This window comes from Narcine bancroftii, chromosome 11 (assembly GCF_036971445.1).
Source record: "Narcine bancroftii isolate sNarBan1 chromosome 11, sNarBan1.hap1, whole genome shotgun sequence".
NCBI classification, from domain to species: domain Eukaryota; kingdom Metazoa; phylum Chordata; class Chondrichthyes; order Torpediniformes; family Narcinidae; genus Narcine; species Narcine bancroftii.
The window spans coordinates 76,849,426-76,863,665 of NC_091479.1; the positions used below are offsets into that span (position 1 = coordinate 76,849,426).

Consider the following 14,240-nt stretch of genomic DNA (forward strand, 5'->3'; position numbering starts at 1 on the left):
TTCCTATACATACCTATTCTTATGATAAAGTTTAATTTATAAATTAGGCACAATAAGAGATTAACAACAATAATAATAAAATAGAACAATTATAACAATGTACTGTATTACATTCCATAAATGTGTAACACAAGCACTGTGATTCTGCAACAGTTGATCTGATGACCAAGATGGCTACTAAGTGACTAATGAGCGGGTAGCGTGTTCAGCATGGATTGCTGGTCAAAGGGATGATTCAAGTTCCGGGCGGGATGGCATGAGATTTCATCACGTGCAATTTAAAACTTATGAATTGTTTATTTCTAGAATTTTCCATTTAATATTTTTGGCCTGCAGTTGACTGTAGATAACTGAAACCGCAGAAAGCGAAACTGCAGATAAGGAGCTAAAAAATGTTTATCTGGTCATTTCAGTGATGTTCATAACATTTGCTCTGCACAGTTTGGTTTTCAGCTTTACAGTGGTGACATGTCGGACATCTGGCTTTAAAGTGTCAATTAATTTCTGATTTGAAAAAAATCCAATATAGAACTTTGATAAAAATAATTTTATCAAGAGTGATTAAAATTGTGAAACTCTGTATCAGGTTGGTGGAAGTGAATAAATATAGATAAACTTACAGAGAGGCTGAATAATCATGCGGGAGAAGTGAAAGGATATTGCTGATACATTTAGGTGAAAAAATAAAGGAGATTCAATGCTGGCATGTGCGAGTTTAGTGAAATTATCTATTTGTTTTCAGATAAATGAACTGTTAAAAATTCAGACTCCAAGGTAGGATCAGAGTTATCCATGTAAATATAAATATCAATATCGTATCAGCCTTTTATTTGCATTGATGTGATTTTTTTTTTGGAGGTATATGCTATGGTTTATCCGGCAGCTGTGGCAGGGCCTAAATGACATAACCGACTACAAAACCACATTGATGCATTAGGAGATGGAAAGCCTTCATTCCCAGATGAACTCAATACCTTCTACGCCCGATCTGACCACAAGATCAAAAACGAACCACCACTGTGCACGCCCATGATCCTTGATGATCCTCTCCTGTCCTTGTCCCGGGATGACACGCAGGTTGCTTCAGGGGATTGAATCTGAGGAAACTATCCAGTCTGGATGGAGTACCTGGCGGAATATTAAAAATCTGTGCTGACCAACTTACCGATATATTCACAGATATCTTCAATCAACATCTTACTCCGGCAGAGTGAGTTACCCACCTGTTTCAAATAGGCTTCAATCGTACAGGTGCCCGAGAAGATTGTGGTAACCTACTCGACCAGAGATACTCAAATCCTCAGTAATGAAGTGTTTTGAAAGGCTGGTGTTGAAGCATATCAGTTCCTGTCTGAGCAGCGACATGGATCTGTTCCAATTTGTCTATCGTAGCAACACTTCTATGGTGGATGCCATCTAACAACAAGGCCTTGGAACTACTGGACATCAAAGATGCATACATTTGGATGCTCTTTATTGACTACAGTTTGGCATTTAACACCATCATCCCCTCAAAATTGATAAGCAAACTCCAAGACCTTGGACTCAACACCTCCAAACCACAATCAGTGGGGATTGGTAAGAACATCTTCACAATCTCAAATCAGTACCGGAGCACCACAGGACTGTGTTCTCAGACCCCACTCTACTCACTTTACATCTATGACTGTGTGGCTCAATACGACATCAACACCATCTTCATATTTGCAGATGATAACATGGCAGTGGGTTGTATAAAAAAGGGGATGATGAATCAGCATACAGGAGGTAGATTGAAAACTTTGCTGAATGATGCACCAACAACAACCTCGCATTCAGTCACCAAAACCAAGGAACCAGAGGTATTCGATTGAGTGTTCATTGGGGGATCAGAGGTTGAGAGGGTGACTTGGCAGTCACTATCTCCAATAACCCTGAGCCCTGCAAATGGTAGTGGACACAGTCCAGAGCATCACGGGTACGACTTTCTCCACCTTCGAGAACATACACAGAGAACATTGCTGACAGAGAGCAGCAGCACTCATAAAGGATCCACACCACACAGCACATGCTCTGTTCTCGCAGCTACCATCATGAAAGATGGTGCCATAGACTCACACCACCAGGGGTTCAGGAACAGCTGCAAACCCTCCACTATCAGACTCGTTAACAATAAACTCAATCAGGAACTCATTTAAGGACTCTTGCACTTTATTGAATTTTATTTCTTCTCTATATTGCACAGTCAGTTTGTACATTTCTCTTTGCGTGTAAGTTATGTACATTTTTTTTGCTCTACCAATAAGTGGAAATTCTGCCTCACCCGCAGGAAAGAGAATCTCCAAGTTGTATGTACTCTGACAATAAAACTGAAAAAATCTGGTTTGAATTAAGATGTTAATGAAGAGATTGAAAAATAAGGGTTGAGAAAGGTGATAAATAGAATCGCCCTTTGAAGTTGACTCAGCAAGGTTAATTACATTTTGGTGAACAATTTTCATCAACAATTTTAGCAATTAAAAATATTAATATATAGACATTTTATTTTCAGATTCGAATTAAACACACAGAACTGGAAATAGAGGATTACATGAAAAGAACAGAAAAACTGGAAGAATATATTAATACCTGCAAGTAGGTCCTCAACTTTTTTCAGCATAGACTAAAAGGGCCTGTTTATGGTTCTAAACATATAAATGGGGAAAATATAATAGATCTCTTACCAGATTTTTTTCTGAAATTCTAAAACTGATTTTTGTTATGTAAGTTTTGCAATTCCTTGCATTCAATTAGTTTTTCAGTGTAAAAGGATCCAATTACGTGAAATAAACAGAATAAATAAGAGTGGGAATTATCTGATAATTTGATTTAAAATGAGCACATAATGTAAAAGCAAGGTATGAAATATGAATCTTAAATCTGTAAAGGCATCTCAAAACATAAATGAGGAAAAATTCTCCGTAAATATGACTCATTATGATTTGTAGTTTGTGGAAAATTAGTTTGTATGAAATTGACAATACAAACAAAGAATAATTTTGATGAAAAATTCTTGTTAAATAAAATAGTCCTTTGAATTTTTTTTTGCCTAAAACACCACACTAATTCAGATTTATTTATTGCTGTGTTGTTCAGTAACATACAGCCTCAGATAATTGGTGGAGAGCAGATGGATGGTTTGGGAGAGTTTGGACTTCAGTTAGTAGGTGGAAAATGGAACTTCATTGTGAGGCTGGGAGTGTCATGAATGCCTGTTGGACAGATGGGTGCGGAAAGTAGATTCACAAATTGTTTGGGGTGGGGATCCCAAGAAAAACGCATTGCAAGGGGTAAGTATTTAACTTGGACTTCTTACCTGAAAGAAACTTCAAGATTTATCAACCTGATCTCCTTGCAAAGACCTACTTCTGCATGAATGACCTTAAACAACCTGAGCTTGAATGAAGTAATTGAAACCATAGATGAACAATGAAATCCAGAACCTCCTGATAGTCAAAATATTACACAAGGCATATGAACAACCCATCTCCCAGGCGAAGTGGAGATTCTGGATTAGAATGGAAACAATGAAGCAAGTTGTATGAAGCATACCCAGCAGCTGTGCCCAATTTGATCACAAGAACAAAAAGAGAATCACTGTGTGCCCACACTTCCTCAAATGATTCTCTACTGTCAGTATCTGAAAATGGCATTCATTTTGCCAACAGGAAAGTGAATCAAGGAAAGCATCTGGTCCAGACAGAGTACCCAGCCAAGTACTGAAAATCTGTGCTGACCAACTAACCAATGTATCACGGATATCTTAAACATCTCACTCTGGCTGGGTGTGTTACCCTCCTATTTCAAATAGGCCTCAATCGTACCTGCACCCAAGAAGAGTGTGGTAACCTGCCAAAATGACTATTGACCAGTGGCACTCACATTCACAGAGATGGTGCTTTTAGAGGGTGGAGTTGAAACATGTCAGCTCCTATCTGAGCAGCGACGTGGAGCCATTCCAATTTGTGTGCTGCAGCAACAAGTCTGCGGCAGATGTCATCTTACTAGCTTTATGCAAACCCTTGGAACACCAGACACAAAGATTTGGCATTCATTGTCATCATCTCAAAACTAATCAGTAAACTCCAAGACCTGGACCTCAATACCCAACTGTACAATTGGATCCTGGATTTCCTCCACTCCAGTCCCCAATCAGTGTGGATTGGCAAGAACATCTCCACAATCTCCATAAGCACTTGAATATAACTGTACTTTAACTCCCTGCTCTACAATACCACAGTAGGGGTTTGTATAAAAAAGGATGATGAGTCATCATGCAGGAGGGAGATTGAGAACTTGGTTGAATGGTGTACTAACAACCACCTCACTCAATGTCACCAAAACCAAGGAGCTGATTGTAGACTTTAGGAAAGGAAAACCAGATATGTACAATCCAGTGATCATTGGGGGATCATAGTGGAAAGGGTAAGGAAATTTAAATTCCTGAGGGTCACTATCTCAAAGGACCATTACTGAATCCAACATTCTAATGTCATCTTGAAGAAAGCATATCTAGTCCTCTGCTTCACCAGGAGTTTGCAGAGGTTCGGTACGTCATCAGAAACTTTAGTAAACATCTACAGATGTGTATTGGAAAATGTGCTGACTGGCTATATTGTAGTGTGGTGTGAGGGCACCAATACCTCTGAGCAGAAACCCCTCCGCACTTGATCTTGGCCAAAAGGCTGAGAAGCCCTCCAAAAGGTAGTGGTCAAAACCCTGCAAAAGGAAGTGGACACAGCCCAGTTTATCAGGTATAATTGAAAAATGTTGGTGGGGGTGTTATGGTCTGGGTATGTATGGCTGCCACAGGTTCTGGAAAACTTACCTTTTATGACTTAAATGAATTCTAAGGTGTATAGAAGTTCAAACAAATTCCTTCAAACTCATTGGTTGGCACTTCATCCTACAGTTAAGATAATGATCTCCCAGATGAGGTGGTATCCCCACAATTCCATCATTGCTTTTCATTCTCCTGCCTTCCCCCTGTAATTCTTGATTCCCTTCCTGATAAAGAATTTGTCTACTTCCACCTTAAATAGCCATCTGTGGCAAAGAATTCCACAAAATTCACTACCTTACAGGAAAATAAATTCTTCCATTGTTCTAATGGAATGTTTTTCTAATCAGTGGTGATGCTTTCTTGTCCTAGACTCCCCCCACCACAGGAATTAACCTCTCCTCATCCACTCTAGACAGGCGTTTCAGTATTCAGTAGGTTTCAATGAACCCTCCCTCATTCTTCTAAACTCAAGCAAGTCCAATCCCAATGCCTTTGAATGCTCCTCACGTGAAAACCTTTTCACTCTGGGGATTGTCCTTGTAAAGCTCTTTTGGACCCACTCTTATGCCAACACATCCTTTAGATATGGAGCCCAAAATTTCTCAAAACTGTGGAGGTAGATTCCTTCTTGATCAGGAAGGATTACAGGGAGAAGGCAGGAGAATGGAGTTGAAAAGTATAGTAAATCAGCCATGATGAAATTGTGGACAAGTCTTGATTGGCTGAATGGCCTAATTCTGTTCCCATGTCTTATGTCTTTGAAATTAAATTGTTTAGACTAATACCTTAAAGCCTCAACATCACATCCCTGCTTCTATATTTTATCTCTTTAAATGAATCCCAGCATTTTATTTGCCTTCCTTACCACTGACTCTACATGCATCAACCTTTAGGGAGTCTTGCACGAGCATTCCCAAGTCCCTTTGCACCTCTGATTTCTGAACTCATTGCCCAAATATAAAAAAAAGTCTATGCCTTTAATTCCATCCACCAAAGTGTAAGATCATAGATATCTCCACCCTGTACTCGATTTGCCATTTCCTTTCCCAATCTCCTAATCTGTCTGTCCTTCTTCAGGCTTAGTGCTTCCTCAACACTATCTGCTCCTCCTCCATTCTTTGTATTGTCTACAAGCTATCTATCCATCATCCAAATCATTGACATATAACATAAAAAAGAAGTGGCTCCAGCACTGAACCCTGTGCAACATCACTGGACACCACAAAAAGGCACTTTTATTCCTACTCTCTACCTCCTGCTGGTCAGCCAATCTTCTACAGTAAAACACAAAAATCTGTGGATACTGGTGGAATTTGAGAAACTGGAGTAAAAACTGGAGAAACTCATCTGTTCAAACAGTGTCCTTTATATAGCAAAGGTAAAAATACGCAACTGATGTTTTGGGCTTGAATCCTCATCAAGGTATGGAAAATTGTCAGCAGGAATTCGAACAAAAGAGTAAGAGTGGAGCAGACAGGAAGCAATCAAGGGAGAAGGAATGGATAGGTGAAAGGAGTGGGAAGGGAGGGAAGAGAACTGGAAAGGGGAGGAGGAAAAGGAGAGCAGGTTAGCAGAAACCAGAAAAGTCATTGTTAATGCCATCTGGCTGGGGAGAGCCCAGACAAAAAAAATCAGATGGTGGTCCTCCAATTTGTGGGTGGTCTTGGTGGGATAGTACATAAGACCATGGAAAGACATGAGAGTATGGGAGCGTGATACAGAACTGAAATGGTTGGCTACTGGGTGGTGCAGATGGAGTGAAATGATCTCCCAATCTACACCCAGTCTCTGATGTAGAGAAGGCTACAAAGGGAGTACCGGATGCAATAAATTAGTTCTGCGGATATGCAAGTGAAGTGTTGCTTCACTTGAAAGGCCTGTTTGGGACCATGGTGACCATGGTAATGAGGAGGCGTGGGCAAAAGTGAGGCATCTCCTGCAGCCACTGGGGAAGGTGCCAGGTGTTGGGAGGGATAAGTGCACAAGGGAGTAATAGGGGGACCCTCAGGAAGGCAGAGGGGAGATGTGTCTGGTAGTGGGATTCTGTTGTAGAAGGATAATGTGTTGGATGCAGAGGCTGGTGGGGATAAGGGGGATTCTATGTTTGTTGCACCTGGGAGGAGAGGGGGCCAGGATAGATGAGCAGGAAATGGAGATGCGGGTGAGCACTGAGTTGATAGTGGTGGAGAGGAAGCTACGTTTGTGGAAGAAGGAAGACATTTAAGAATATCTGAACTGGAATACCTCATTTTAAGAACAGATGTGGTGGGGATCGAGGAAATTGGGAGAAGGGGATAGAATCCTCGCAGGTGACAGGAAATGTAGTCAAGGTGTAGGAGTTAGTGGATTTGTAATATATGTTGGTGGAATACTTGTCTCCCAAGATGGAGACAGAGAGGTCCAGGAAGGGGAAAGTGTTGTTGGAGATGAACCAGGTGAGTTTGAGATTGGGGTGGAAGTTGACCGCAAAGTGGATGAAGTTGACAAGCTCATTGTAGGTGCATGAAGCAGCTCCAATATAGTCATTGATATGCCAGAGGAAGAGTTGAGAGTTCTTGCCTGTGTGGGATTGCTCTAGAAAGCCCACAAACAAGCAGGTGTTGCTGGGACCCACGTGGGTACACATGGCTACTCCTTTGATTTGGAGGAGATGAGACGAGTGAAAGGAGCAGTTGTTTAAAGTGAGAAAAAGTTCTGCTAGGCGAAGGAGGGTGGTGGTAGAGGGTAACTGCTCCCTTCCCTTTTCCAGTTCTCTCTCCCTTTACCTAGCCATCCTTCCACCCTTTGATTGCTGCTGTCTCCTCCCTCCCTTTTCCACCTATCACTTCCTGCCTTTGTGACCACACCACCCCCTACTCTTTTGTTTTGATGCCTGATGACATTTTTCCATAACTTGATGAAGGGTTCAAGCCCAAAAACATCGGATATATATTTTTACCTTTGCTATATAAAGGACACAGTTTAACCAGCTGAGTTCGCCAGTATTGTGTTTTAACGTTAAACCATAATCTTCTATCCATGCTAGTATTTTTCCTGTTGTACCATGGGCTCTCATCTTGCTTGGCACCTTGTCAAAGGCCTTTTGAAAAATCACATTCACTGACTCCTTTATGTGTTCTTCCTGTTATTTTTTCATAGAATTACAACAGGTTTGTTAGGCAAGATTTCCTTTTCAGAAAATCATGCTGACTTTGAATTATTTTACTGTTTTCCTTAAAGTGCGCTGAAATGTTATCCTTAATAATAGATTTGAACACCTTACCAACCACCAAAGGCAGTTTAACTGGCCTATAATTTTCTGTCCTTTGCCCTCCTCCTTTCTTAAAGAATACAATGACATTAGTAATGTTCCAGTCCTCTGGATTCATTCCAGAATCTAGTGATTCCTGAAAGATCACTACTAATGCCTCCACAATTTCTTCAGTGACTTCTTTCAAACCCCTGGGGTGTATTTCATCTTGTCCAGGTGATTATCCACCTTCAGGCCTTTCAACTTTCCCAGCACCATCTCCTTGGTAATACCATCATCATATACTTCTGCCCCTTGACACACTAAAACTTATGACACACAGCTGGTGTTTTCCACAGTGAAGACAGATGCATTTCTTTGTCCCCCATTACTATCTCCCCTGCAATCCAGAGTCAACTCACACCTCGCCTTTTGCTCCTTATGTACCTGAAGAAACTTTGCACATCTTTTATATTTTATACTGCTAGTTTACCTTCATATTTCATCTTTTCTCTCCTTATTGCTTTTTTTAATTGTTTTTAAAAGCTTACCAATCCTCTTGCTTCCCACTAATTGTTGCCATTTTGCTTCTTTTGATATTATGTGGTCTTTGACCTCCCTTGTCGGCCACAGATGCCTTATTCTCTCTTTAGAATATTTTATGGGATGAATTTGTCCTGCACCTTCAACTCCAGCCACTGCTGCTGTACCATCATCTCTGCTAATGTCTGCTTCCAATCAACTTTGGCCAGCTCCTCTCTCATACCTCTTGTAGTCCCCTTTATTCCACTGGTACTTCTGATTTTAGCCTCTTCCTCTCAAACTGCAGAATGAATTCTATCATATTTGATGATGGCCTCCTTGAGGTTCCTTCATCTTCAGTTTCCTTATTAATTTTGGTTCATGACACAACATCCAATCCAGAATTTCCATCTATAAACCCCTTCTCTTGGGGTCCAGCACCAACTTCATTTTCCCAATCAACCTGCACATGAAAATCCCCCACTTTTGTCTTTTTTGCATGCCTTTCCTATCTCCCACTGTAATTTGCACACCCTATCCTGGCTATTGTTTGGAAGCAGGTAAACAACTCTTCAGGATCTTTTTACTCTTATGGTTTCTTAATTCTATCCACTGGGATTCTGTATCAGTCCAATGTCTCCTCCTTCCAAAGATATGATTTCATTTTTTATGGACAAAACCATCCCACCCACCAACCCGCTCCTCCCTGCCTACCTGCCTGTTCTTGCAACACACTTGTGTATCGCTGGATATTTAGTTCCCAGCTGTGATCTGCTTTCAACCATGACTCAGTCATGCCCACAACATCGTGCCTACCAATTTCCATCTGATCTACAAGATCATCAACATTATTTCTTCTATTCGGACATTCGTTGCTCTATTCATCACCCTTTTCAATTTTGTTTCCAAAGTAGCACGTTAAATCCTTAATCTTGCACTTGCCATTTTGCCCTATCAACTGCCTATCCTTCCTCTTAATCTAACTACATAGTGTATCTACTTGTGTATCATCCACCCTATTCACTGCCTCTCATTTTGGTTCCATACCCCTGCAATCTAGTTTAAACCCTCTCCATCCGCTCTAGCAAACCTGCCCTTCCAGGATATTGGTTCACATCCAGTGCAGGTGGCACTCAAATAATCTTTGATTTACAAAGAAAAGGCCATCGTGAAAATATTCAACAAGTCGATCAGCATCTGTTGGGAGAGTGTTATCAGTCGAGGACCCTTTAAAACTGGAAGATTGAGAAACATACCTGTTTAAAGTTGCAGGGAGAGAGAATTAAGACACCAGAGGAAATGGCAATGATAAGATGCCTACGAAATAGTTGCATATTTACTCCTTCTCTTTAAAAAAAATGTTCTTTTTTAGAATAGATCGATTTTTACTTGTCATGGAAGAGAATTATGTAGAATATGTTTGGACTTTAAGTACTCCACCAGGGTGAGATTATAAGACAGGATCCAAATGTAAATGTTTTCAAAACTAGGACTTCTCTGACTGAGCAGAAACAACAGGAAGAAGACTTAACTAATGAACTAAAAAATGCAAAGCTACGTATAACTGAAGTCAGTGAAAAACTAAATGAAGTCACTGATGAACTGCAGAATGCAGGGATTGATCACCGTGAAGGGCATCGGCAGCACAGGAGAGCTGAGATACTTGAGAGTTTTAAACGTTTGTATCCAGATTCTGTGGTAAGTAGTTTATATATACACAATAAATAAATAATTTTCATAGCCAAAATATAGATGGAATATTATAGATAGTTGTAAATATGATTATAGGTGAGTTTTTTTCCCCATCCAAATAAAATAGATTTTGTAAAATTGGTTCGGTGTCTGAATCAACTAGTGAAAGCAAAATTTGTTCATAATTTGAAACTTGGGAGTGGCCATTACAAAAGTAAAATTCAAATTCAGTTGATGTGCCTTAAAATATACAGATTTTAGTATGTCATCACAAATAAATTTCCTCTAAAATATGATTTCAATTAAATAATATATTCGACCTGAGATTTGTTTGAATTGTATTCTATTCTAGAAAAGGAAATTGAATTTCATATTTGTGGTGCTGATTTTTAAAAAAATGTGAATGTACCTGAAATGCCTCATTATGTCTAAAGTAAGCTCATTAACACCTGATCCCAACCCCAACTATAAGTTCCTATAGCCACTTCAATAAAATAAATGCTCCACATCTCACTCAGAGCTTTGGGCCAGTGGATGTTTCATCAAAAGTAGTTACTGATACAAAATTAGTTCACGGTGACTATGTGGCAAATCTGAGTGTTCATACTCAACACTTGGGCAACTTAAGTGTATTATTATTTCATGTGCAAAGTTTTGAAGAGAATGAGGTGGTGAAACCCTCACCTGTGAATATATAGTGTTATTCACCTCTTTACAAATTTTGCTTGCAATTATAGTTTGGTAACTGGCACTGGTCTGCGGTCCCTTCTCTGCAGAAAATTACAATTAATTTTCTGAGGCTGATTTCTTGAATAAAACATTGACCCTCAGATGTGGCAACTTCAGTTACCTCATCATCATTGTTGGGATTTTTATTGTATGAATTCCCTATAAAACATATTTAACCAATTCTACTCTGCTCTCTTAATGTAGAATTGAGAACTTTCAGAAGCAGAGAACATAGATCTCGCACAGGAAAATGGATCTTGGGGGGAAAAAATTGTGAGACCATCTTGATCTTCCCAGTTTTCAGGCACTGAATTAAAGATCCTTGACGATTGGGTCATGGGATTTTAGACATTGGATAAATTTTTGGGAAGGATTTTTTAATCACTGGCATTAAACTAAATGGAAAGAAAAGAGGTTTGGTGTCACTTTTGCAGTATCTGCTTTTGGGTCATGGCATTCATTGATTCAGACTTGTTTCAACAAATATTGAAATATTTCTGCACATATCCAGTGAGAGTAATTAATGCCAGGAAGTTGGTCTGAAATCCCCAGCTGATGTAACTTGATGTCTGTCTGCACCTAAAGTTCTAACAAACTCCTAAATTATTTAATATTCTCATCAAGCATACTGATTTTAACCTCTATCCTTACATCTAATTTAATGGATTTTAATTTATTTGAAATTAAAATTAAAGATATATTTTCCAAGAAATGAGGAAAATCTTGATTCAAAAGGTTGAGACTGAGAGATTTTGATGATTTAAATTAACTTGGATCAGTGTCTTGTATAGTGAATGATTTAAAGGAGTACCTGGAGTGGGAGGTTAGTTTGCAGATCTGGTTGGGATGGTGGTTGACATATAAGTGATGGATTGGTGTTTGGGAGGGGAGAACACAACAATTTTGAAGCAGATTGTGAAGGGGAGTGGGGAAAATGGCAGGATGGCATAAAAGAGAACTGGTTAAGCATATAAAGGCATAAATGAACTGAATGCCAAAGTAAATTTCGCTAGTGTGATGACCCTGCATTTATATGAGTCATCCATTCCATCTGTAGGCCATAAATATGTTGCTGAAAATCCCCGAAGTAATTCTTATGTATTCATTGTGTGTGTTCTGCTGGTCTGCGTAAAAGATCATCCTTCTTGTGAAGGAGTGATTGGAAAATCAGTGTTTCTCATTATGAATGAATTACATAAGGAACAGATAGGTGCTTTGAGGATTTGAAGCAATACTGTTCTTCTTTGGCTTGGCTTCGCGGACGAAGATTTATGGAGGGGGTAAATGTCCACGTCAGCTGCAGGCTCGTTTGTGGCTGACAAGTCCGATGCGGGACAGGCAGACACGGTTGCAGCAGTTGCAGGGGAAAATTGGTGGGTTGGGGTTGGGTGTTGGGTTTTTCCTCCTTTGTTTTTTGTCAGTGAGGTGGACTCTGCGGTCTTCTTCAAAGGAGGTTGCTGCCCGCCGAACTGTGAGGCGCCAAGATGCACGGTTTGAGGCGAGATCAGCCCACTGGCGGTGGTCAATGTGGCAGGCACCAAGAGATTTCTTTAGGCAGTCCTTGTACCTCTTCTTTGGTGCACCTCTGTCACGGTGGCCAGTGGAGAGCTCGCCATATAACACGATCTTGGGAAGGCGATGGTCCTCCATTCTGGAGACGTGACCCACCCAGCGCAGCTGGATCTTCAGCAGCGTGGACTCGACGCTGTCGACCTCTGCCATCTCGAGCACTACTGTAATTAAATAATAAAGTGGCAGTTTAATTTTCAGAGGCCAAATCAAAGGGAGGCGGAGAAATCCAGATCAAAGCGACACAGGAGTCTTCAAAAAAGAAACAAACAGACCACGAAACCAACTGATGCCTCTCTGACTAAAATGTTCAAATATGTTAATATAGATAATTTAGAACATCAAGATCAGATTACACTTATGATTTTATATCTTTTGGTTGGGGAAAATAACATTTTTCTTTTGATTCTTTGTTCAATAGTATGGAAAACTTGTGGACCTTTGTCATCCTATCCACAAGAAGTACCAGCTACCTGTTACCAAATTTTTTGGAAGATACATTAATGCCATTGTGGTTACGACTGAAAAAACAGCGAGGGAATGTATTCGGTATTTGAAAGAGGAGCGAGCTGAGCCAGAGACTTTCTTGGCTCTGGATTACCTTGAAGTATGTTTTAAAGCATAACATTACATATAGGGCTTCTTTATTTTTGAATATTTTATTCAACGTTTATCATGTCAAAAATTAAGAACATTACAACATAGGTACATAATTTAAAAATTTACAAATATATTTTGAAAATCTATTTATAAAAACTAAAATCTAAAAACTACAACCTACAAAAAAACCCTAGTAACCCACCCTCCCCCCAAGTTCATCTAATCCCAAAACTGATATATAAAATATTCATTGTAAAACTATTACAAATAATTAAACCGGATTGCATCAATTGACACTCAAAAGACCTCAAAAACATCATATATTTTTAGGGAAGACTTCACTGATCAAGAAAAAAAATTATAAATTCATAATTTTAACTTCATTATTTTTGTATATGGACCCCAAATTTGCAAAAATAAAAAATATTTATCCCATAAATCATACGTAATATTTTCTAATGGAATACAACTTTGAATTTCAGCACGCCATCTGTCTAATGTTAATGAAACATCAGATTTCCATGTTACAATAACACATTTCCTTGCTATTACTAAAATCAACTTGACGAACCTTAATTGAGAATCTGGCAACAATAATTTAGGAGTAACACTTTGAAAATTTCCTAACAGAAACAATTCAGGGTTTAAAGGAAAATTCACTCCCATTATCTGTTGTAGAAATTTACTAATAAGAGACCCAAAAAAGATTTAAACAAGAGCACGTAGAATAAAGAAAATTTCCAATTTCTGTTCCACACTGATCTGATAAATCCGATCTCTATCTACTTAATTTCTGAGCAGTAAATATATAATTGATGTAAAAAATTATAATGAAGTAATCTATATCATACATTTATAGTATTTGTCATAACTTCTTTACATAAATTCTGTCAAACTTGTTGATCTATTATCGTGTCCAAATCTCGTTCCCAATTTTCCTTTAAATTAAACAAACCTATTTTAGGTGTCTGTTCTTGCAATAATATATATACAATTGAAATAAATTTTTTAACCATTCCATCAACCATAATTTGTTCCAAATTTGAAAGTTCTTTTAAAATAATTTCTAGCCCCAGTTTGTCTCAAAAAATCCCTCAA

General features: G+C 39.1%; 1 protein-coding gene across 5 annotated transcripts in view; it reads left to right on the top strand.

The window, feature by feature from the left end:
• LOC138745947 (structural maintenance of chromosomes protein 1B-like) overlaps positions 1-14,240 on the top strand; it is a 299,213-nt gene that overhangs the window by 230,529 nt on the left and 54,444 nt on the right. For all 5 annotated transcript variants that reach the window (XM_069903513.1, XM_069903511.1, XM_069903514.1 and 2 more), the window contains 3 exons: positions 2,531-2,613; positions 10,043-10,250; positions 12,964-13,149. In XM_069903513.1, the coding sequence (XP_069759614.1) occupies positions 2,531-2,613; positions 10,043-10,250; positions 12,964-13,149 (477 nt within the window). The remainder of the gene's footprint in view (positions 1-2,530; positions 2,614-10,042; positions 10,251-12,963; positions 13,150-14,240) is intronic.